The sequence below is a fragment of the Salmo salar genome, chromosome ssa24 (assembly GCF_905237065.1).
Source record: "Salmo salar chromosome ssa24, Ssal_v3.1, whole genome shotgun sequence".
Taxonomy (NCBI): domain Eukaryota; kingdom Metazoa; phylum Chordata; class Actinopteri; order Salmoniformes; family Salmonidae; genus Salmo; species Salmo salar.
Window position 1 is genome coordinate 37,177,501 of NC_059465.1, and position 26,050 is coordinate 37,203,550.

General features: G+C 45.6%; 1 protein-coding gene across 6 annotated transcripts in view; it reads left to right on the top strand.

Moving 5' to 3' along the window:
* The window catches only part of LOC106585838 (serine-rich coiled-coil domain-containing protein 1), a 133,449-nt gene that overhangs the window by 47,450 nt on the left and 59,949 nt on the right, over positions 1 to 26,050 (top strand). For 5 of the 6 annotated variants that reach the window (XR_006761886.1, XM_014172510.2, XM_014172514.2 and 2 more), the window contains exons 6-9: positions 1,431 to 1,587; positions 3,545 to 3,622; positions 6,264 to 6,341; positions 8,156 to 8,233. Coding sequence is in view for 5 of the 6 variants with exons in the window: in XM_014172510.2 (XP_014027985.2) it covers positions 1,431 to 1,587; positions 3,545 to 3,622; positions 6,264 to 6,341; positions 8,156 to 8,233 (391 nt within the window). In the remaining variant the exon portion in view is untranslated. The other variant, XM_014172515.2, reaches the window with a different exon arrangement.

Sequence of the window (26,050 nt, forward strand, 5' to 3'; positions counted from 1 at the left end):
TCAGTGTTAAGCTGTAGTTGTTGATTCCACAACTTCACATGAATTGGACAATGTTTTGTTGTTGTTGATGATGGCAAACAGAACTTACTCTAAATACACAAGCAGGGACAGTTGCCTTGATAGCTTTCAACGACTGTCTTATGTATCTCGCAGATATCCAATTTACACATGGTCTTATTCACCACAATGGCCTCGATTGTCTACGAAGGAAGAAATCCTCTCCAATTAATAAAATTGGAGTGGATTTGGGGTTTCAGCCAATTTCATTTGCAAGCAAAACATTTAAATCCCCTTGGTTACGTCTCCATTTTGCATAAGAGGATAAGAAAGTGAAATGAAGGAGGATAAGAAAGTAAAATGGAGGCTTCATCTGTGGATAAGGTTATCTGGACACCATTCATCTCTCATTGCTTGGGTCAGGTGGAAGTCTCTGAAGCAATATCACTAATTACCACAGTCGATCTTGTTTGACGAGGAACACTCAACAAGAGATTCCTTTCAAACCTGTGTAGACAAAGGATATCTGCGATGGCAATCGCTGATAGGAAGTAATGAATCACAGCTCCTGTCCTGTCGGAATGAAGTACCATCACACACGAGGAAGTAGATCACTTGATATTGGCAGACGTGGTTAATTTTATCGGCTGCGTTGTGTGGAGCAGCTCTGAAGTGACACCTGGACCTTCTTGGCTGCATGATGAGGGGTTTTATCATCAGACAGAGTTCACACAGACCATTGGAGAAAATCTAGACTCAACTCAACTATTCAGATTCTCTGTTGTGAACAGGTTCCATGGTTCTAAAATCTGAACACAACTGACAATCTGAACCAGTCCAGTTGAGAGTCTAGTTTCTGTGTGAACTCCGCTTTAAGGAATACTTTATTACACAGTTTTGGATTGTAGAAGTATTTGTTATTGGTCTTTGACATACTTCTTTCTTTCTATTTCTTTCTGCACTTGCAACGCCAGGATAGTGGGTTCAATTCCCGAGACCACCTGTCCATAAAATGTATGCAAGCATGATTGTATTTTTTATTTAACCTTTATTTAACTAAGCAAGTCAGTTAAGAACAAATTCTTATTTACAATGACGGCCTACCCCGGCCAAACCCTAACCCGGATAGGGGTAGGCCGTCCAAACCCTAACCCAGCGTTTGGGACTCCCAATCACGGCCGGTTGTGATACAGCCTGGAATTGAATCGGGGTCTGTAGTAACGCCTCTAACACTGAGATGCAGTGCCTTAGACCGCTGCGCCACTCGGGAGCCCTGTATGTCGCTCTGGATAAAATCATTTTATAAATGGCTTAAATGTTATTTTAACTTAGGATGTACTGTATCTTTTGAATATGGCCCGCTTTTAAGTAAGTAAGCTTATGTGTGTGTGCTTGCGCACAGGTGTGACGGTGGTTCTGTGCTTGTGTTCCAGGGAGCCGAGCCGGCCCACTACCCTGCTGCCTGCTGACTGGTGCCTGGGCCGGGAGGACGAGGCCCCGGGGCTAGAGGCACTGCCCCTTAGGCTGATGCAGCACGACTGTACCTCCGTCAAGACCCTGCTGCTGCGCCTCCGGAGGACCCTGCAGGAGGTAGGCTACAGTAGGACCACCTGTCTCACCTTACACTGGTTTTGGAGGGAGGGAGGGTGGTGAGGAGAGGGAGGGAGCGTGGAGGGAGGAGGGGTGGAGGGAGCATGGAGGGGGGGGGGAGCATGGAGGGAGGGAGGGGGGTGAGTCTGGAGGGAGGGAGGGGTGACATGACCCATGCATGCATGCGTCATCAATTTCAAGGGTTTTCCCTGCAAGTTTAATTGATGACCACATAGCAGTTGATAGAATCTAATCCATGGGCATAACAAAGACCCTAGTCAATGGCATTAATCACCCAATTGAGAGCAAAATGTGATGTAGCCTACATCAGAATGGTGGATGCCCGAGCAGCAGACCAGCCAGCCCTCATCTACCGGTATTCTCCTCTATCAAAGGCCTGAACATGGTATTTTTAAACCTCAACAACAAGTATCTCAACAACAAGTACTTACATTTGTTTATTTGAATAGCTATGAGCTTTTGGCGTTGTCACGCAGGGAAGCTGGGAGCTTGTTAAAGCCTCGCCCGACACAGTGCCCTCCACAGCTTTTTAACCGCCTTTGTGTATTTAATGAGGGTTTTGATTCTGGGAATGGATAGTATCTGGAGTGGCTAAAGAAACGCAATCAAATTACATCCCACTATTATAAAGTGATTAGCTATTTGTGTAATGGCTGATTAGACGAGAAATCACACATTGCTATCGTCCCAGCAGATTCCATGGTGTTTGGTTAATGTTTAATTTCTTGCAATCCATTCTACAATGGCCGTGGACGAGACCCAGTCCTACAGTACAAAGCGTGGCTACTCTGGCAAAAAGACCGTAGCAGTCTGAATATGTTATTTGGTGACAAGACATTCGGCACTGCTGGCGCAGCTGTAATACACATCTCCCAGTGTTGTTATTGAATGGCACCTCCCTCTTGTAGCATCTGCCTGCTGTTGTGTTTAAACTGAGATCCAAACGAACGCAAACAGATCACAAGCCGATTCGAGCGAGGCGTTGTCTTATTCTCTGTTATATGCTTTCCTCCTCCTCTGTGGTGTTTCATCCTTTACACATACAGAATAAAACGGTCTAATATTGGATAAAACACAGAGGCGAGGGGCCTTTCTGCTCAGGCAAAAAAACCTTATTGCACCGCATGCTTTTCACAGAGGTTCTGAATACCTTTTGAAAGCCAAGTTTAAAGGGGGTAAAATGCCTTTTTAGTTATTTTAAGCATTTCAATTCTTGATTTCTGATTTCAATATGATTAAATAGTGTATCAAAGTGGGCTGGGGGCTACATTATTAATTTATCATCTCTGGTCACTGAGCTCTGGCACCTCAAATAAAACGTTATTCAAATGAATGCTTTCAGGCAGCGCCATGCCGAAATTGAAAGGGGTTTTAACTGAACCTTATCTAATTGTCTGGACCTTCCTACGCCAGCCTGTAGGAGAAATGTGACCTTAAACCTGCATGTGGGGATACACATTGATCAAAGTTAAAACATTCTGGGTCAGACTAGTCTGTCTGGCTATATATACTGCACCTGTAAGTGCCCACACCCACTGCTTCTCTTTAAGGGCATCCAATCACATGCTATCTAAAGATTATTACCCTGTTAAAGTTAGGACATTCTATGTATTGAAGCATGTTAATAGATGTATAACTGAACCTGCATGTGAAGAGACGCTGTACGATAGTCTTGATGTCACTGTAAATGAGGCAAGAAGGCATCAAATGACATGAATGGTCAGTGTTGTAGCTGTAACAGTCTTTCTCCTGTCTGTACTGTGTGTTATTTTCAACTACCCGTTACAGTATATTTAGTCATATTCCTATTGACATGTTATCCTCTCACCTCAAATAATATATTTTATTGAAATAATAAATGAACAATGTAACCCTTTTAGGATGTGTGCATGTTATTGCAAATATAACATTTCTGAATGTCACCTCTCTCCCTCAGAGCACTGACACAAGTCCTGCAAGCAGCCTTCATTCTCTCCCCATCAGCCCTTGTAGTGAGAAGTCACTGCCCCTCAAGGTAATGTTTTTTCAGATCACTTCCGCAAGGCTCAACCACAAGGGGTATCTATCTAGACCGTGCTGTATAATATACCTCTAAAGCTTTCTCCAGTCTGGGCACATTTAGAAGTGTTTTCTACCACCTGCAGTTCTTTAAAAGATCAAAAACTTGTTCCAGTCTGTCTGCGCCTTAAAGTGCCACAGCAACTTGAGCCTTTCTCCGTCATAGCATCAGTGGAATTTGATCTAGATGAGATGATCTCATTAATGAATCCCTTTGGGGAAGTCGCGGGGTGGCAGTGGAGGATTTATCAAATGGGCTTTTGTCAGGGTTTTCTAAGAGAAAGGGGATTTAGTTTGGTGGTTGGCAGCAGAGTTTTTGTGGCGGTTGTGGAGTAAAGAGCGCATGAGTGGAAATTCGTTTTTTGTGTGTATGTGTGTGTTTGTGTGTTTGTTTGTGACCTCTTTACTGACCTACATGGAGCAGCCGCACCAGCAGGAGCAGGAACACTATGCAGAAGGAGCGCCATGTGACGCTCTGGTCCATCTCCTCCTCCTCCGAGAGAGAGAGAGCGAGAGCCCATGCATCTGACATTGTTGGATGAAAGGGGGGAGTGGTGGGACTCGTCCCGCCGTTCCAGAAAAATCTGAGTTTAAAAATAAAGCCCTGGAACCCACCTGAGACGAAACCGTGTCACTCCTTGTCCTACTTTGAGCAAAACTTCCTTTAGCGAACATTTGCTATCCCTGCCTTTTTATAATTAGCGCCCTCGGAAAGCGGCTCCCGTGGAGAGCACAGCGCCGGCGTACGAGTGGGGAATGGGAGCAGGCAGCGGCATGGCGGGCGCTCTCTCTCATCACTCCTCCTTGGATGGAGTGATCGCAGCGGAATGCCAAGCTCATCCATCGCCTGACGTGTTTTGCGTAACCTTTTCCCCAAACACTTTTGTGTTGTTTCTGTACAAACAAGTGGCAGGAAAGGCAACACTTTCTGACATCCTGTCCAGAGGCCGGGTGAGGCTGCAGATAAACCTGAACTCTTAGAAACCTTCCGCAGCCTGGCTGTCTCCTTGAGGTGCTGTTAAGGTGTGTGTGTGTGCGTGCCTACTGCTGTTTTTGCCCAGGGCCCGGCCACATGTGCTGTAAACATTCTACCCTCACTGCGAATTAGGCTGACCAATAGGGTCACTATACAGACATTCAGCCCAACTTTGTTAACCTTGGGTGGTCAGGCTCATTGTGGGGAGGGAGAGAGGCTGCATACGTGTTGTTCTGTTGAATATTCATAGGGGGGGGCGAGGGTGGGTTCTGCTGGGGACCCAGTCTCGCTCTGTCTGTCTCTCTCTCTCTCTTTCTATGGTAATGTGCAGATAAAGTGCCTGTCCGTGAACATCTCTAATGAAGACAGATTTAAGGATTCCCCTCAGGCGGCGGTTTAGAGGATGTTACAGTTTCCTATTTACTCTGTGTGACCTCATCAGGACGTGACCCCACCACGGAAGACAAAAACACAGGCTTCCATGGCATTAACGGACTAATATTTACATTTACATTTTAGTCATTTAGCAGACGCTCTTATCCAGAGCGACTTACAGTAGTGAATGCATACATTTCATACATTTCATACCATTTCATGCATATATTTGTTGTTGTTCTGTACTAATATGACATGGTCTATTTCAGAAAGAGACAAACTTTCCACTAAGTTGTACCCACGCATGTGTTTTTGTTGAGGGGGGATATTGGAGAGTAACGGAGGGTCAGCAAACAATGGTCGACGGGGATTTGATGTTGTTTTAGGAAAAACCCAAAGAAAATAACAGGCATAAAGCAGCAGAAGGCACTAAGCCTATTCAGATTTGCAACATTGGGTCACGTAGATCGCAGAGTTCTATTGTTGTTTTATAAACTGGGTATTTAAAACCCTGAATGCTGATTGGCTGACAGCCGTGGTATATCAGACTGAATACCACGGGTATGACAAAACATTTATTTTTACTGCTCTAATATTGTTGTTAACCAGTTTATAATCGGTGCGGCAGGTAGCCTAGTGGTTAGAGCGTTGGCCATATATGGTTGCTAGGGCCTGCCTCCCCTTACTGGCTGCTGACCAGACAAGGTCATGGAGAAAGAAGTGCTGTATGCGCTGTGATGCGGCCATAGTTCATCTTAGGGTTACCAGAGGGAGAGCACATACTGTACACACACTCTTCACCCTGCTCTCCCCCCTCTCTTTCTGTCCTGCTCCCCACTTCCCCTGTTACATAATACAGTGGCCTGTGTTCTGACTCCACATTCTAGACATTACCTTCTCTTCTATGGTAGTGATGTGGTAGAGTGTGGTGGTTTCCCGAGTGGCGCGGCGGTCTAAGGCACAGCATCTCAGTGCTAGACGCGTCACTACAGAGCCTGGTTTGATTCCAGGCTGTGTCACAACCGGCTGTGATTGTGGGTCCCATAGGGCGGCATACAATTGGCCCAGCGTCGTTAGGGTTTGGCCGGGGTAGTCCGTCATTGTAAATAAACATTTGTTCTTAACTGACTTGCCTAGTTAAATAAAGGTAAAATAAAAAATGTGGTGGCTCTATGCTCAGTGTTCACCTTCCCCAATGCATCCTCCTCCTGAAGTAGTGTGTGACTTTCTCTGCTCTTCATTCCAGGAGCGGGGGAGGGAAGAGGCTCTGGTGCTGCAGCTGAGGGAGAAGGACGAGCTGATCCTCCAACTGCAGGCTGAGCTGGTGAGAGGCACACTGTAGCACTGTGGGAGAAGAATGTCTGAACATTGAATGTAATGTATGTGGGTTCTTCCATTAGAAATTCAGTTCACTCCCAATATACTGTACAATTCAATATAGAATGGGATACGGGAGGTGCACTAGTAACTTCTCAGGATGCACATGTGCGGTCTTTTAATAGTTGCCTGTGCAAAACAGAAACAACTGGGTCCGATTGACATAGAAGCTCCTTATCGGTTTGGAGCATCTCAGCATGGTGCACACAGACAGCACTTCATCACAGGGCACACAGACAGCATCTCAGCCTCTAGTCCTTCCTTTGACAACAGCAGAGGGCACTTAGGAGACTTCTATCTTTCTCTCTCTAATTCTCTCTCTCTCCATTTCTTTCCTTGTTTAGGACTTTCTCTCCAGCTTATCACACTCAGCACTGCTCTCCTCTCCCCATTCATAATAGAGATTAAAGAGAAATATGAAGATTGACTAACAAAGGGAAAAGTAGTGTTGTTGAATGTTTATTTTAATCGGCTTTGATCGCGTTTGATCAAATTTAGAAGCAAACATATATTTTTTTACCTAGCTTTGTATTTGATTTGAAAACCAAAACAAGTCATTTGGTTTGTTGTTGTTTTAATGGAGAATTTATGTTCCCAAAATAAACCAAATGCAAGTCGGGAATGTAAAATGTTTTTCTGGGTTTGTAGAGCTGTTGGTTTTGTACTGAAAAACATGTATAATTTGACATATTGCCCCTGAGGCTTCATTTGTTATTTTTTATATATAACATGTCATAATGTCTAGCACTGCCAGTATGTCCCGCAGAGTCAGTTCCCGTTTGACATCTGTGTGTTTGCACATTCTGGTTCTAGGTACCGATTGCTCCTCTCTCCTTCTCTTCAGACTACCATATGGTCCATAAGAAAACACACTAAGCAATGTGGTGTTGGCCCAGCTCAGATAAGGATGACCCAATCAATCAGGTTCCTCATGAAACAAGGATCTTAGCCAAAGACGAGGGATGCTGGGAGACCTCCGTACTGTTTGAAGTCTGGCGCTGGTGGTGTGACGATACTTACTCTCTGGCAGATTGCATGTGGCATTCACCAGCCATGTTCGCTGCACAGCATAACCCACTTTAATTCAGGACATATGCCTCGGATTGCAAACCAGAATTGAAACCCTAATTGATAGAATTGATATTAACAGAACGTAATGCTCACCAGCATCATTTGCAGGGGAATCGTCGGCAGCCCCCTCCCCCCCGCCCCCCAAAAAGGGCGGTATTTTCAAGGAAAGGGCAGCTTTTAGCCAATCTCCCCTCTAGTCCGCTGCTAAATCTGTCAGCTGAGAAGTGTTCATTATGCCAGAGTGAGACCTCGCAGCGCATTGGCCAGTACTACCTGTCTGTTTTTATTAGCCTTTTGTTTTCTCTGGTGCACTTTGCAAGGTACCATGGTCCAAGGTTTGGTTGCGAAATCCTCCCGCCGTGTCTTTCAAAAAACGTTCATGCCCCAGTGGTTTCAGGGTTTGTTACTTGGATGGAGTTGAATATTTAATCATTTTTTTTGCATGTGGTGTTTCTTAAACCGTGTGCGCTAACTGTTAGTAGTAAGACCAATGATGTACAGTATACAGTAAGACCAGGGCCTGGGATTTCTCATTGTCAGGCCACTTGATCAAGCCAAAACTCCTGTCCCTATCTCTGATATATCCTTTGGGCCAGGAGTTTTTCCTGACCCTGTGACCTGACCTGGGAAAACTCCTGGCCCCTAGTATGGGTGAAATTCCTGATGTTGGTCTGTGTGTTCTGTGTACAGGAGAGTGCCAAAGCTGCCCTGAAACCCATCTGCCAAAAAGCTGACAGAACCACGCAGACTGACCGCCCTGGATCAGAGGTGAGTACACATCTCCATTTGGAACTGCTGGTCTCACATATATCTTTCCTTTTGGAGATGTCCCAGATACACCGTAGCTTCAGTGGTATCTCATTGCCATTATAAAGTGACGTCTATTCCCTGAGAGCTCTGTGTTCAGTTTAGCCTGCAACAGATGACATGGCCTGCCTGGCTTAGGGAGTTGGAACAGTCTGGGAACATGGGGGCCGTAACAGATGACTGCCTAAAAAAGGCTTTCCTGCAATAGCAACAACAACAAAAAAAGCATACTGTGTTTGCTTCTTCCTAGATGTCTCCGGAAACTTTCCCCACTGTGCACACAATTTACAATGGATATCGTTTTTAAAGTTGCAAAATGTAAATGTTTGGGGCAACGTGTCCAAATTCACATAGAAATGTGAGTTATAGATCTGTCATTGTACTTGAAAACAAGTCTAAGAAGCAGTAGATCTGTTCTATGTACGCTATTTCTATGCTTCCCGTTCTTAAGTTTCATCTTTGCGTCTTTGACTTTCGGTTTTGTACACCAACTTCAAACAGCTGAAAAAACAATATTTTTGGTGATGGAAAAAATATATTTTAGATGGTACAATGATTCTCTACACTACACTAGCTTAGTTTGTCAAATAAACTGAAATTAGGAGTTTTAGCAACCAGGAAATGGCATCGTGATTTCTACATAGTGCACTTTTAACTAGGCTAAGTAGTCCTTTACACACACACAGCATACATCAATATGTTTCTCACAATGACCGCATAACTAGATTTAAGATACAGTTCTGAAAATGACCCGATGTGACTGACAACAAAACGTGCGTGTAGGCTATGTGTGCTCTTTCATTTATGTGTCTAGGAGTTTCTCGTACGAAAGGTTTGTCTGTACAATGTGTCGAAGCACATATAGACCAAAATGGTCACTTAATCACTTAGTTAAACCTGGGAATGGTGGTTGTCTAGGAGGAGGGGTGCTGCTAGTCCTCATTTATATTGCTGCCGTCACACGCTGTTTGCCTACAGCTAAGCAGAGGAGAAAGCACTGAAAGCAGGGTTCATCATCGCCATCATTTATCTTCTATCACTCCGAGATGGCTTTTAGTGGCCGCAGCATTTCTGTGCCCATAGAAAGATAAGCTTGTGTGTCTTTTTTTTCTTCTCCTCGTTAAATGTCTCTAGTCTTTGTTTGCTGTTCTTACTAATGTGTTTCCATAATGCACATTCAAATGGCCCCCTGTAATTGCCTCTCTGTCGGTTCGGGGCCTAATGCAACACAAATGTGTGTCAGCACCCCATTATACTTGGCCTTGAGTGTCATCACTGAAAAGAACACGGGGCAAAGTGGAGATTGTGCCGGTGAAAAGAACCCGCATATATTATGCTATTGCGTCTTAAGGGCTGTTGTTGTTCTCAAGCGTCCCTCTTCTTTTTGGAGAAGTGGTGGAGTTGAGAAAGATGTGTGTCCCCTCTCACACACTTTGGATACATCAGCTGTTTCATGTACTGAAACATGCATTCCACATGACCACATCCTAAACCGTACATGATCATGGCACCAGCTGGCGACCCGTTGCCTAGTTTTACAGGTTACTTTACTCAGCAGCAGCAGATGAGTTGCCCATTTTTAGTCTCCCGTGAGTAGATACTGCAAACCTATATAGGTTACTGCATCGAGGACAGGCAGATATAGAAAGTGTGTCCACAAGTGGGTCAGCTATTTTGAAAGGCTGGTGCGATTTCAGGAGGTCGTCTTGTTATTTAATATTTTTTTCTGGAGCACCCTCTTTCTCTCTCCCCCTCTCTCTCTATCTCTCCCTCCCTCTCTCTCTCCATCTGAGCTAATTAGCTTACAGGCAGAGGCAGAGCTAGCGCTGTCCTTTCTCCTTCCAGGCCCCCCAACACCACCAGGGACTGGCCTGCCCTGTTTTCCCGTTACCGGACACTCTGTTTTTGGCATCAGTCCTGTCCACCCTGCTCCCAAAGAACCAAGGCTCTGGAGCAAAGACTTCTCAAAGTCCTGGGAAGTTATTAAGCCACACAGCCGGAAGGGCATGTTTCTCCTACATAGGTGGAGCAATGAAGGGAGGAAGAATTGGGTTTGAAAGTAATACCTGAAGTGTAGATGGTCAATGACAACTGGGGAGCAAGGCAGTCGAATGACTCGACAAACTGAATAGATGTGAATCCTCTCGCTTCTTCAGACTGTATTTAAGGATTAGAGAGAGAGCGAGAGAGAGATTTATGTCCTCCAGAGACGTTTAAGAGCTCGAGGTACAGGCTATTTGAAAGTTTTTCGGGGGCTTAAATCAATTGAGATTGCTTTCTTTATCCAAGCCAATTTTCATTGGCTTTCTTAAGAGGGGACGTTTTATAGGGAATCAAAAGGTACTTGATGTGCAACACTCTGTCCCTCTTTCTTTTCTACCCCTCTGTCCAGTCTTCTAGTAGTCACTGTTGTCGCTACTTTAGTGCTTTTTGAGCTCGTTTCGGTTCGATTATTAAAAAAATAAGGATTTCGGTTTAGATATTATTATTATTTTAAACATTAAATGCACTATGCATTAAGTTGGTTGAGTGCTGTAACTGCTTATCACTTATTAACAATAATTTATTCACATGACTTATTTCAGTTGTGTATATTACATTTATTTTATTTGATGACTTTATTATTTCATTCCAATTCATCATCTCATCACTATAGAGCTGCTGCCTATGCTGTCTGACAAAATCACTATTTTGTAGTTCTTCAAAGTAAGTAAGGCATACTTTTATGACTGCTGAATACCAACTATCAATTACTTAGATAATGTATTTTCAGATAGAGATACCTCACGATGCAACTGCTCTCTATCCCTCTCAATCGCACATTCTTTTGTCTTTTCCTCACCGTGTCTCCGCGCCCCACACAGACCGGACAAGTGGACGCGCAATGGATTATGGTCATTGTAGTTAATTTCCACGTTTTCTGCGCTAAAATATGTCAAATATTGGCCTGTTGGAAACTACAGCTCACTACTACATAAGTCACTCTGGATAAGAGCGTCTGCTAAATGACGTAAATGTAAATCTGATTTCTTTCTAGAGAAACCAAACTAAATGGAATTCAAATAATTGAACCAATATCGGTCAATTAGTTGTTTAAAAAAACAGAAAATAACAGAAATGTTGCTTAATCGCTCAGCTTTACGCTATTTAAAAGGATGAAGGGGATCGCTAGAAGCCCGGGAATTTATAGTGTGCCTGTAAGCTGTTGGAGACATTAAAATGGGGGAAAAAACACAAAGAGATAATTTCCTATAAGGGAGATATGATGTTAAATTGAAGATTGCTCTCGCAGCCATAAATCTGTTTTTAGCAATGACAGACTTATTATAGAGGCTCCATGAACATGGAGCAGACGGCTATCCCCGTGCCATGTGCCCACTGTGCCAGTCAGGTCCCAGCAGGGGTCTCTGTGCTGAGAGCAAGCCACCAGGCCCTGGCAGTGCCACCCTCTCTGTTCTCCCCTCCACTGTTCTGTAGACACCTGTCTAAAGATGCATGGCGACCATTTCAAGTCCCAGCCTCAAACTGCTCAAAGCTGGCCATTCTGAACTTGTTCTGTCACCGACGAACCCTTGACCCCTCTCTTTAAAATCCCTGTGATGTTGTGTCCAGACAAAACTGTGTGTAAGGATGCCTCTGCCCCCCCCAAACACCCCCTGTTGGGAGTCCTCTGGTGATTCCTACATCTCTCACGTCTCTCCTCGGCCCTGAACTCCGTTCGCAACGCTTTTAGAATTCCGAGAGGCACCTTTAGAGCTTTCCACTCTTTCCTAATCTCTGATCCCAGCTGGAGAGATGGGAGCGCACCAGGGGTGTAAGAAGAGTCTTCCACTGCAACGCACTTCCCACAACAAAACTCCCCCGTTTAGTTTCTCTGTTTTGATTGTTGTTTTTATCTGTTGTCGGTTTATTCTCAGTGCAATCATAGTGTGTCTATGAACGAGGAGCCAGGCTTGAGGACATGAGCTTCAGAGGGAGCTGTGAGTGAGGGTTAGGAACAGCAAATAATGTGCTATTGACAGCCACTGTGTTGACAACTATATGGGCCAGGATTTGAGATTGAAACTGAGGAAGAGTGGGACGGAGATGGCTGTGTGAATTGTGAAGGTACAATGTTTTTGATAAAACCAGAGCGGGAGAAATATACATATTTGTATTTTACCCACTGTTTCTCCCCAATTTCGATCTTGTCTCATCGCTGCAACTCCCCAACGGGCTTGGGAAAGGCGAAGGTCAAGTCATGCATCCTCCGAAACATGATCCACCAAACCGCGCTTCTCAACACCCGCCAGTTTAACCCGGAGGCCAGCTGTACCAATGTGTCAGAGGAAACACCGTTCACCTGACGACCGAGGTCAGCCTGCAGGCCCTCAGCCCGCCACAAACCCTCCCCTATCCCGGACGACGCTGGGCCAATTGTGCGCCGCCCTAGGAGACTCTCGATCACGGCCGGTTGTGATACAGCCTGGGATCGAACCCGGGTCTGTAGTGATGCCTCTAGCAGTGCGATGCAGTGCCTTAGACTGTTGCGCCACTCGGGAGGCTGGGGAAGTGTTTTTTTTTAAGGAACAGTTTGCCTGTCGCAAAGGTTTGAATGGGATGAATATAGTAGAATGAATCAATATCACAGTAGTTTCAATATAGTTTCAAGTTTTAATGTCACATGTAAAAGTACTGTGAAGTGCCTTTCTTGCCAGCTCTAAACCCAACAATGCAATAGTCAATAACAATCTAATACTAGAAAAAAAACACAAGAAATTAGAATAGGAAAAAATTAAGTAAGTTAGCATACTATATAAACTCAGCAAAAAAAGAAACGTCCCTTTTTCAGGACCCTGTCTTTCAAAGATAATTCGTAAAAATCCAAATAACTTCACAGATCTTCATTGTAAAGGGTTTAAACACTGTTTCCCATGCTTGTTGAATGAACCATAAACAATTAATGAACATGCACCTGTGGAACGGTCGTTAAGACACTAACAGCTTACAGACGGTAGGCAATTAAGGTAACAGTTATGAAAACTTAGGACACTAAAGAGGCCTTTCTACTGACTCTGAAAAACACCAAAAGAAAGATGCCCAGGGTTCCTGCTCATCTGCGTGAACGTGCCTTAGGCATGCTGCAAGGAGGCATGAGGACTGCAGATGTGGCCAGGGCAATAAATTGCAATGTCCGTACTGTGAGATGCCTAAGACAGAGCTACAGGACAACAGGACGGACAGCTGATCGTCCTCGCAGTGGCAGACCACGTGTAACAACACCTGGCGGGACAGGTACAGGATGGCAACAACAACTGCCCGAGTTACACCAGGAACGCACAATCCCTCCATCAGTGCTCAGACTGTCCGCAATAGGCTGAGAGAGGCCGGACTGAGGGCTTGTAGGCCTGTTGTAAGGCAGGTCCTCACCAGACATCACCGGCAACAATGTCGCCTATGGGCACAAACCCACCGTCGCTGGACCAGACAGGACTGGCAAAAAGTGCTCTTCACTGACGAGTCGCGGTTTTATCTCACTAGGGGTGATGGTTGGATCCGCGTTTATCGTCGAAGGAATGAGCGTTACACCGAGGCCTGTACTCTGGAGCGGGATCGATTTTGGAGGTGAAGGCTCTTTCATGGTCTGGGGAGGTGTGTCACAGCATCATCGAACTTAGCTTGTTGTCATTGCAGGCAATCTCAACTCTGTGCATTACAGGGAAGACATCCTCCTCCCTCATGTGGTACCCTCCTGCAGGCTCATGCTGACATGACCCTCCAGCATAACAATGCCACCAGCCATACTGCTCGTTCTGTGTGTGATTTAATACGATTATTTCTTTCATTCAGATCTAGGATGTGTTGTTTAAGTGTTCCCTTTATTTTTTTGAGCAGTGTATATATATATATACACAGGGTCAGTTTAATACCATACTATATACAGGGTCAGTTTAATACCATACTATATACAGGGTCAGTTTAATACCATACTATATACAGGGTCAGTTCAATACCATACTAAATACAGGGTCAGTTCAATACCATACTATATACAGGGTCAGTTTAATACCATACTATATACAGGGTCAGTTCCAGTACCATACTATATACAGGGTCAGTTCAATACCATACTATATACAGGGTCAGTTCAATACCATACTATATACAGGGTCAGTTCAATACCATACTATATACAGGGTCAGTTTAATACCATACTATATACAGGGTCAGTTCAATACCATACTATATACAGGGTCAGTTCAATACCATACTATATACAGGATCAGTTCCAGTACCATACTATGTACAGGGTCAGTTCAATACCATATTATATACAGGGTCAGTTCAATACCATACTTTATACTGGGTCAGTTCAATACCATACTATATACAGGGTCAGTTCAATACCATACTATATACAGGGTCAGTTCAATACCATACTATATACAGGATCAGTTCCAGTACCATACTATATACAGGGTCAGTTCAATACCATACTATATACAGGGTCAGTTCAATACCATACTATATACAGGGTCAGTTCAATACCATACTATATACAGGGTCAGTTCAATACCATACTATATACAGGGTCAGTTCAATACCATACTATATACAGGGTCAGTTCAATACCATACTATATACAGGGTCAGTTCAATACCATACTAAATACAGGGTCAGTTCAATACCATACTATATACAGGGTCAGTTCAATACCATACTATATACAGGGTCAGTTCAATACCATACTATATACAGGGTCAGTTCAATACCATACTATATACAGGGTCAGTTCCAATACCATACTATATACAGGATCAGTTCAATACCATACTATATACAGGGTCAGTTCAATACCATACTATATACAGGGTCAGTTTAATACCATACTATATACAGGGTCAGTTCAATACCATACTATATACAGGGTCAGTTCAATACCATACTATATACAGGGTCAGTTTAATACCATACTATATACAGGGTCAGTTCAATACCATACTATATACAGCGTCAGTTCAATACCATACTATATACAGGGTCAGTTCCAATACCATACTATATACAGGGTCAGTTCAATACCATACTATATACAGGGTCAGTTCAATACCATACTATATACAGGGTCAGTTCAATACCATACTATATACAGGGTCAGTTCAATACCATACTATATACAGGGTCAGTTCAATACCATACTATATACAGGGTCAGTTCAATACCATACTATATACAGGGTCAGTTCAATACCATACTATATACAGCGTCAGTTCAATACCATACTATATACAGGGTCAGTTCAATACCATACTATATACAGGGTCAGTTCCATACCATACTATATACAGGGTCAGTTCAATACCATACTATATACAGGATCAGTTCAATACCATACTATATACAGGGTCAGTTCAATACCATACTATATACAGGGTCAGTTCAATACCATACTATATACAGGGTCAGTTTAATACCATACTATATACAGGGTCAGTTCAATACCATACTATATACAGGGTCAGTTCAATACCATACTATATACAGCGTCAGTTCAATACCATACTATATACAGGGTCAGTTAATACCATACTATATACAGGGTCAGTTCAATACCATACTATATACAGGGTCAGTTACAATACCATACTATATACAGGGTCAGTTTAATACCATACTATATACAGGGTCAGTTCAATACCATACTATATACAGGGTCAGTTACAATACCATACTATATACAGGGTCAGTTCAATACCATACTATATACAGGGTCAGTTCAATACCATACTATATACAGGGTCAGTTCAATACCATACTATATACAGGGTCAGTTCAATACCATACTATATACAGGGTCAGTTCAATACCATACTAAATACAGGGTCAGTTCAATACCATACTATATACAGGGTCAGTTTAATACCATACTATATACAGGGTCAGTTCAATACCATACTATATACAGGGTCAGTTCAATACCATACTATATACAGGGTCAGTTCAATACCATACTATATACAGGGTCAGTTTAATACCATACTATATACAGGGTCAGTTCAATACCATACTATATACAGGGTCAGTTCAATACCATACTATATACAGGGTCAGTTCAATACCATACTATATACAGGGTCAGTTCAATACCATACTATATACAGGGTCAGTTCAATACCATACTATATACAGCGTCAGTTCAATACCATACTATATACAGGGTCAGTTTAATACCATACTATATACAGGGTCAGTTCAATACCATACTATATACAGGGTCAGTTCAATACCATACTATATACAGGGTCAGTTTAATACCATACTATATACAGGGTCAGTTACAATACCATACTATATACAGGATCAGTTCAATACCATACTATATACAGGGTCAGTTCAATACCATACTATATACAGGGTCAGTTCAATACCATACTATATACAGGGTCAGTTACAATACCATACTATATACAGGGTCAGTTCAATACCATACTATATACAGGGTCAGTTCAATACCATACTATATACAGGGTCAGTTCAATACCATACTATATACAGGGTCAGTTCAATACCATACTATATACAGGGTCAGTTCAATACCATACTATATACAGGGTCAGTTCAATACCATACTATATACAGGGTCAGTTCAATACCATACTATATACAGGGTCAGTTCAATACCATACTATATACAGGGTCAGTTTAATACCATACTATATACAGGGTCAGTTAATACCATACTATATACAGGGTCAGTTACAATACCATACTATATACAGGGTCAGTTCAATACCATACTATATACAGGGTCAGTTCAATACCATACTATATACAGGGTCAGTTCAATACCATACTATATACAGGGTCAGTTACAATACCATACTATATACAGGGTCAGTTCAATACCATACTATATACAGGGTCAGTTAATACCATACTATATACAGGGTCAGTTCAATACCATACTATATACAGGGTCAGCTCCAATAGTGTATTTACAATGTGCAGGGATAGTGGAGTGATAGAGGTAGATATGTATAAGGGTAAGGTGACTGGGCAACAGGATATAAGAGAAACAGAGTAGCAGCAGCTTGAATGTGGATAAGAAGGTCAATGAGGATACAAGGTTAACTCAGATAGTCAGTGTAGCTCTTTTGTTAGCTGTTTATCAGTCCTATTGCTTGGGGATAGAAGCTGTTCAAGAGCCTTTTGGTGCCATGCAGAAGTAGAGAGTATAGTCTTTGGCTTGGGTGGTTGGAGTCTTTAATGATTTTCCGGGCCTTCCTACCACACTGCCTGATATAGATGTCCTGGATGGCAGGGAGCTCGGCCCGAGTGATGTACTGGGCTGTAGCACCACCCTCTATAGCGCCATGAGCTGTCGTCAATGAACAGCATTCTCAGGTGTTCCTCTTATCTAGGTGGGTGAGGGCAGTGTGGAGAGCAATTGAGATTGTGTGATCTGTTGTGGCTGTATGCAAATTGGAATGGGTCTAGGGTGTCTGGGATGATGGAGTTAATGTGTGCCATAACCAGCCTCTCAAAGCACTTCATGATTACAGAAGTGAGATCACCCAATCCTCTGGGTCGGTGACGGCCCTCACACCCGGCTTGATGTTTTTGTTGTCAATGCGTGCATAAAATGCATTGAGTTTGTCTGGTAGAGCGGCATCGTTGGGCAGATCACGGCTGGGTCTTCCTTTGTAATCTTTAACAGACTGTAGCCCCTGCCACATGCGGAGGGCGTCGGAGCCTATGTAGTATGATTCCACCTTATTCCTATATTGTCCCTTTTCTCGTTTGATGACTGTGGAGGTCATAGTGGGACTTAGTGGGACTTGTTGTACTTATTCCTGTCCTCGGCCACAGATTCAGGGTTGTATTGTTAGTCCAAGTCTTTTTATGTCTGAAGTTTGGTTGAGAGACGCAAAGTGTTGAGATTTCTAGTTTTGCATTCAAGAGTGAAAACTCCATAATTGTTTGCCCTAGATATTCACGACATAAGCGTCTTCAGCAGACATCGTCACTGGTCTCCACTGGTACTTATTTAAGCTAAGATTGTTCCTCTCCTGTCCGTATCCTTAACCAGCTAATTTAGGTCTCCGTCTCGTCCCCAATTCTGGATCAACCTCTGCCTCTCCTAACTAATGGTACAGCACTGCAGAAAGTCTACTTTTTCCCCTTCATACACATTCTCCCTCTACTTACTCCTCTTTCTGCTGTCCCTCCATCTGTATCCTTGCCCATCTTTATGTTACTGGCTCTGTCCTCCTCCTCCCAGGCCACATATCAGTGCATGCTAAGGTGATTGAATGAGATCTCGCCTGTGTCCAGAGCACAGCTCTTAACCATAACTCTTCCCGGGCTCCTGACACTGAGTCTAGCAAGGGGGGAGGGGATGAGGAGCAGACGCACTATTAAGCCTGATGTAATGCCAGGGGAGTGTGGGGCGGGCCCTGGAGGTGTGGTCTGGGCGGAGGCAGGGTTATTAGGGCCCTGAACAGAAGAGGGTTTTTACAGTGGTTTTACGGTGACCATCAATTTTTACTGGCAGAGGTGTCCCTCCATCTGCCTGCTGTACAGCTGCAGCAGCTCCCCCCACCACCCAGACGCAGCCAGGGTCTTGTAAACACAGGAGGGCGTTAAGTGAGGCAGGTGCAACCCAGGGGGAGACGTAAAGGCATGCAGTCAGGGCTTTGGCACTGATCCATACTGGATCAGAGGAAGGTTATGTGAAGGAAGACAGATGTTTCTTCCTGACCTTGTGAACTGACCAGGAGACCGGACTAACTCCTGGTCCTTCATCAACAGGACTAACTCCTGGTCCTTCATCAATAGGACTAACTCCTGGTCCTACATAGACAGACATAACTCCTGGTCCTACATCGACAGACATAACTCCTGGTCCTACATCAACAGACATAACTCCTGGTCCTACATCAACAGACATAACTCCTGGTCCTACATCAACAGACATAACTCCTGGTCCTACATCAACAGACATAACTCCTGGTCCTACATCAACAGACATAACTCCTGGTCCTACATCAACAGACATAACTCCTGGTCCTACATCAACAGACATAACTCCTGGTCCTACATCAACAGACATAACTCCTGGTCCTACATCAACAGGACTAACTCCTGGTCCTACATCAACAGGACTAACTCCTGGTCCTACATCAACAGGACTAACTCCTGGTCCTACATCAACAGGACTAACTCCTGGTCCTACATCAACAGGACTAACTCCTGGTCCTACATCAACAGACATAACTCCTGGTCCTACATCAACAGGACTAACTCCTGGTCCTACATCAACAGGACTAACTCCTGGTCCTACATCAACAGGACTAACTCCTGGTCCTACATCAACAGGACTAACTCCTGGTCCTTCTGGTCCTACATCAACAGGACTAACTCCTGGTCCTATATCAAGGATGCACTGGTTTTCCTCTGTTTTAACATTGGTATCTAATTTACCAGGCTGTTAACCTCCCATGTTATTTCCACCCCTGGGTCCCCCCGTTCCGGTATCACTGACGTTGATACCAAGATGTGTGTTTTTTTGTTTGCAGGCCAGAGCATGCGGGAGCTAAGTGAGTGGTTTTTGATCTGGACTTGTGTTGTGTATGTGTTGTCGTGTTTCCTGCATTGTGGACTACTGGAGAATTATCCCTACACCGTACTGCACTGTAGACTGTGTCCCTTGCACCTGAAACATAGCATGCCAGCTAGGCCCTGGCGTCTCCCAGTTAAGGTACTACTAGACCTTCACCCACCCAACCTTCTTCTCAGTCCCCTTTCTGTCTCTGACCCTCGACCCCCAATCACTGCACCCCCGTAAGCCTTCTTTTCCTGTCAGCCTTCTTCCTCCCACCTCATAGTCCTGTGTCGGCTGAGCGGAGGTCACTGCTTCATGCCCTGGCTGACCTCTGGCTAACCTCTCCAGTCTGTGATCCAGGTGCAGTACAGTCTTAACCCAGCCACATACCTCCTCTCTGCTAGTGCACTGGTTTCATTAGGATTTCTACTGTGTAGTATCAATCACTTTCCCTTTGGTTCATGTTGTGGTCCTGGTGTTGCATGATGTGTATACCCAGGTTCTGCCCTTGTTTCTATTCATTTCAGTTCTATGATTGTGGTTTGTTACTAAACAGTCCCCTTCCACCCACTAACAGAGCTGTTGCTTTGACACGGAGAAGGGTGCGTGTGTGCCTGTGTGTCTGTTGTGTGTGTGTGTGTGTGTGTGTGTGTGCCTGCGTGTTGGTACCAGGTGGACTGGAGGTGTGAGAGGAGTGAACAGACAGTGGGCTGCCTTGCCTTCTACCTACAGGGCAGTAACAGGGAGGGCGGTAACAGGGATGAAAGCTCCTGAGTAGTGTACAAAGGTGGAGCTGCTTGCAGCAGGGGGTGTTTCTGTTTCTGTCGGGGGTGTGTGTGTTTCTGTGTCTGTCGGGGGTGTGTGTGTTTCTGTGTCTGTCGGGGGTGTGTGTGTTTCTGTGTCTGTCGGGGGTGTGTGTTTCTGTGTCTGTCGGGGGTGTGTGTGTTTCTGTGTCTGTCGGGGGTTGTGTGTTCTGTGTCTGTCGGGGGTGTGTGTGTTTCTGTGTCTGTCGGGGTGTGTGTGTGTTTCTGTGTCTGTCGGGGGTGTGTGTGTGTCTGTGTCTGTCGGGGTGTGTGTCTGTGTCTGTCGGGGTGTGTGTGTTTCTGTGTCTGTCGGGGGTGTGTGTGTTTCTGTGTCTGTCGGGGGTGTGTGTTTCTGTGTCTGTCGGGGGTGTGTGTGTGTCTGTGTCTGTCGGGGGTGTGTGTGTTTCTGTGTCTGTCGGGGTGTGTGTGTTTCTGTGTCTGTCGGGGTGTGTGTGTGTCTGTGTCTGTCGGGGGTGTGTGTGTTTCTGTGTCTGTCGGGGGTGTGTGTCTGTGTCTGTCGGGGGTGTGTGTGTTTCTGTGTCTGTCGGGGGTGTGTGTGTGTCTGTGTCTGTCGGGGGTGTGTGTGTTTCTGTGTCTGTCGGGGGTGTGTGTGTTTCTGTGTCTGTCGGGGTGTGTGTGTTTCTGTGTCTGTCGGGGGTGTGTGTGTGTCTGTGTCTGTCGGGGGTGTGTGTGTTTCTGTGTCTGTCGGGGTGTGTGTGTTTCTGTGTCTGTCGGGGGTGTGTGTGTTTCTGTGTCTGTCGGGGTGTGTGTGTTTCTGTGTCTGTCGGGGGTGTGTGTGTTTCTGTGTCTGTCGGGGGTGTGTGTGTTTCTGTGTCTGTCGGGGGTGTGTGTGTTTCTGTGTCTGTCGGGGGTGTGTGTGTTTCTGTGTCTGTCGGGGGTGTGTGTGTTTCTGTGTCTGTCGGGGTGTGTGTGTTTCTGTGTCTGTCGGGGTGTGTGTGTTTCTGTGTCTGTCGGGGGTGTGTGTCTGTGTCTGTCGGGGGTGTGTGTTTCTGTGTCTGTCGGGGGTGTGTGTCTGTGTCTGTCGGGGGTGTGTGTGTTTCTGTGTCTGTCGGGGGTGTGTGTGTTTCTGTGTCTGTCGGGGGTGTGTGTGTTTCTGTGTCTGTCGGGGGTGTGTGTGTTTCTGTGTCTGTCGGGGGTGTGTGTCTGTGTCTGTCGGGGTGTGTGTGTCTGTGTCTGTCGGGGATGTGTGTGTTCTGTGTCTGTCGGGGGTGTGTGTCTGTGTCTGTCGGGGTGTGTGTGTCTGTGTCTGTCGGGGGTGTGTGTGTTTCTGTGTCTGTCGGGGGTGTGTGTGTTTCTGTGTCTGTCGGGGTGTGTGTGTTTCTGTGTCTGTCGGGGGTGTGTGTGTTTCTGTGTCTGTCGGGGGTGTGTGTTTCTGTGTCTGTCGGGGGTGTGTGTGTTTCTGTGTCTGTCGGGGTGTGTGTGTTTCTGTGTCTGTCGGGGTGTGTGTTTTCTGTGTCTGTCGGGGGTGTGTGTGTTTCTGTGTCTGTCGGGGGTGTGTGTGTTTCTGTGTCTGTCGGGGGTGTGTGTGTTTCTGTGTCTGTCGGGGGTGTGTGTGTTTCTGTGTCTGTCGGGGGTGTGTGTGTTTCTGTGTCTGTCGGGGTGTGTGTGTTTCTGTGTCTGTCGGGGGTGTGTGTGTTTCTGTGTCTGTCGGGGGTGTGTGTGTTTCTGTGTCTGTCGGGGTGTGTGTGTTTCTGTGTCTGTCGGGGGGTGTGTGTGTTTCTGTGTCTGTCGGGGGTGTGTGTGTTTCTGTGTCTGTCGGGGGTGTGTGTGTTTCTGTGTCTGTCGGGGGTGTGTGTGTTTCTGTGTCTGTCGGGGGTGTGTGTGTTTCTGTGTCTGTCGGGGGTGTGTGTGTTTCTGTGTCTGTCGGGGTGTGTGTCTGTGTATATCGGGGGTGTGTGTCTGTGTCTGCCGGGGTGTGTGTCTGTGTCTGCCGGGGTGTGTGTCTGTGTCTGCCGGGGGTGTGTGTCTGTGTATATCGGGGGTGTGTGTCTGTGTCTGTCGGGGGTGTGTGTCTGTGTATATCGGGGTGTGTGTCTGTGTATATCGGGGGTGTGTGTCTGTGTCTGTCGGGGGTGTGTGTCTGTGTATATCGGGGTGTGTGTCTGTGTCTGCTGGGGGTGTGTGTCTGTGTCTGTCGGGGGTGTGTGTCTGTGTCTGTCGGGGGTGTGTGTCTGTGTCTGTCGGGGGTGTGTGTCTGTGTCTGTCGGGGTGTGTGTCTGTGTCTGTCGGGGGTGTGTGTCTGTGTCTGTCGGGGGTGTGTGTCTGTGTCTGTCGGGGTGTGTGTCTGTGTCTGTCGGGGTGTGTGTCTGTGTCTGTCGGGGTGTGTGTGTTTCTGTGTCTGTCGGGGGTGTGTGTGTTTCTGTGTATATCGGGGGTGTGTGTCTGTGTATATCGGGGTGTGTGTCTGTGTCTGTCGGGGGTGTGTGTCTGTGTATATCGGGGGTGTGTGTTTCTGTGTCTGCCGGGGTGTGTGTCTGTGTCTGTCGGGGGTGTGTGTCTGTGTCTGTCGGGGGTGTGTGTCTGTGTCTGTCGGGGGTGTGTGTCTGTGTCTGTCGGGGGTGTGTGTCTGTGTCTGTCGGGGGTGTGTGTCTGTGTCTGTCGGGGGTGTGTGTCTGTGTCTGTCGGGGGTGTGTGTGTTTCTGTGTCTGTCGGGGGTGTGTGTGTTTCTGTGTCTGTCGGGGTGTGTGTGTTTCTGTGTCTGTCGGGGGTGTGTGTCTGTGTATATCGGGGGTGTGTGTCTGTGTATATCATCCCTTTGATCCTTTTTGGGTTTCCCACCAAGGTACGTTTTGTTGCCTGGTTCAGACATGCAACCATACACAGACAAGTACAGTGATACAAACAACCTGTGAAATACCGCCGGACTGTGGAGTCCAACCACTTCTGAGGGTTGTGTTGGTAAATGATTTCATCATCTGAGAACATTGCTTGTCATATTCTCTAGGTTGCATTATGTGTACACCAACTCACATCACAAAGTCACTAGTTTCAAAGCCAGGAGGAAAGTGCATGTTCCTTTTTTCTTTGGGGATCTGTGCTGTTTGAGTTTGAGTCTGGCTGCTGTGTGTGATGCCCGTGTACGTTTGTGTGTGCGTGCGCTTGTGTTGTGTTTAGTGGAGAGTGTGTCTGCCGATAATTTAAGAGTGGCTCTATGCTGAATCATTATACAGGATTAAATTGAGATAAGTGCGCTGGCTCCTGGCCAGGCTAGCGTGGGCCAATCTGAACAACTACCATGTTCACCATAATGAGATGTCGTCCCAGAGGAGAAGGGCTACACGCCTCCTAGCACCTCTCTGCTCTGCTGCTAGCCACTTCCTGTAGTGCCCTTCCAGCCCCCCCCTCCCCCTCCTTTATTTGTCACATGCGCCGAATACAACAGACTTTACAGTGAAATGCTTATTTACAAACCCTTAACCAACAATGCAGTTTGAAGAAAATAGAGTTAAGGTAATATTTACTAAATAAACTTTTTTTTTTAAAGTAACACAATAAAATAACAATAATGGGGCTATATACAGGGGGTACTGGTACCGAGTCAGTGTGCAGGGGGGACGGATTAGTTGAGGTAATTTGTACATGTAGGTTGGAGTAAAGTGACTTGGGGGTAGAAACTTTTAAGGAGCCTTTTTGACTGAGACTTGGCGCTCCGGTACCGCTTGCCGTGCTGTAGCAAAGAGAACACTCTATGACTTGGGTGACTGGAGTCTTTGACAATTTTTTGGGCCTTCCTCTGACACCGCCTAGTATATAGGTCTTGGATGGCAGGAAGCTTGGCCGCAGTGATGTATTGGGCTGTACGTACTACCCTCTGTAGTGCCTTACGGTCGAATGCTGAGCAGTTGTTATACCAGGCAGTGATGCAACCAGTCAAGATTCTCTCGATGGTGCATCTGTAGAACTTTTGGAGGATCTGGGGACCAAATCTTTAGTCTTTGATCTTGACAAATCTTTTCCGTCTCCTGAGGGGGAATAGGCATTGTTTTGCCCTCTTCCCGACTGTCTTTGACCGCCTCCCTATAGGCTGTCTCATCGTTGTCGGTGATCAGGCCTACAACTGTTGTGTCGTCGGCAAACTTAATGATGGTGTTGGAGTCATGTTTGGCCATACAGTCATGGGCGAACAGGGAGTACAGATGGGGACTGAGCACGCACCCCTGAGGGGCCCCCATGTTGAGGATCAGCATGGCAGATGATCATGTTGGTAGCCATGAAGTGCTTTGAAAGGCTGGTCATGGCTCACATCAACACCATAATCCCAGAAACCCTAGACCCACTCCAATTTGCATACCGCCCCAACAGATCCACAGATGACGCAATCTCAATCGCACTCCACACTGCTCTTTCCCACCTGGATAAAAGGAACACCTATGTGAGAATGCTGTTCATTGTCTACAGCTCAGCGTTCAACACCAGTGCCCACAAAGTTCATCACTAAGCTAAGGACCCTGGGACTAAACACCTGCCTCTGCAACTGGATCCTGGACTTCCTGACGGGCTGCCCCCAGGTGGTAAGGGTAGGCAACAACACCCCTCAGGGGTGCGTGCTTAGTCCCCTCATATACTCCCTGTTCACCCACAACTGCATGGCCAATCATGACTCCAAGTTGCTGATGACATAATGGTGGTGGGCCTGATCACCGACAACGATGAGACAGCCTATAGGTAGGAGGTCAGAGACATGGCAGTGTGGTGCCAGGACAACAACATCTCCCTCAACGTGAGCAAAATAAAGGAGATAATCGTGGACAACAGGAAAATGAGGGCCGAACACGCCATCGTTCACATCGACGGGGCTGTAGTGGAGCGCATTGAGAGTTTCAAGTTCCTGGGTGTCCACATCACCAACAAACTGTCATGGCCCAAACACACCAAGAAAGTCGTGAAGAGGGCACGACAACACCTTTTCCCCCTCAGGGGACTGAAAAGATTTGGCATGGGTCCTCAGATCCTCAAAAAGTATTTTTACACTGCTGCTACTCTCTGTTTATTACAGTTGAAGTTGGAAGTTTACAAACACTTAGGTTGGAGTCATTAAAACTCGTTTTTCAACCACTCCACAAATTTCTTGTTAAGAAACTATAGTTTTGGCAAGTCGGTTAGGACATCTACTTTGTGCATGACACAAGTCATTTTTCCAACAATTGTTTACAGACAATTCCAGTGGGTCAGAAGTTTACATATACTAAGTTGACTGTCCCTTTAAACAGCTTGGAAAATTCCAGAAAATCATGTCATGGCTTTAGAAGCTTCTGATAGGCTAATTGACATAATTTGAGTCAATTAGAGGTGTACCTGTGGATGTATTTCCAGACCTACCTTCAAACTCACTGCCTCTTTGCTTGACATCATGGAAAAATCAAAAGAAAA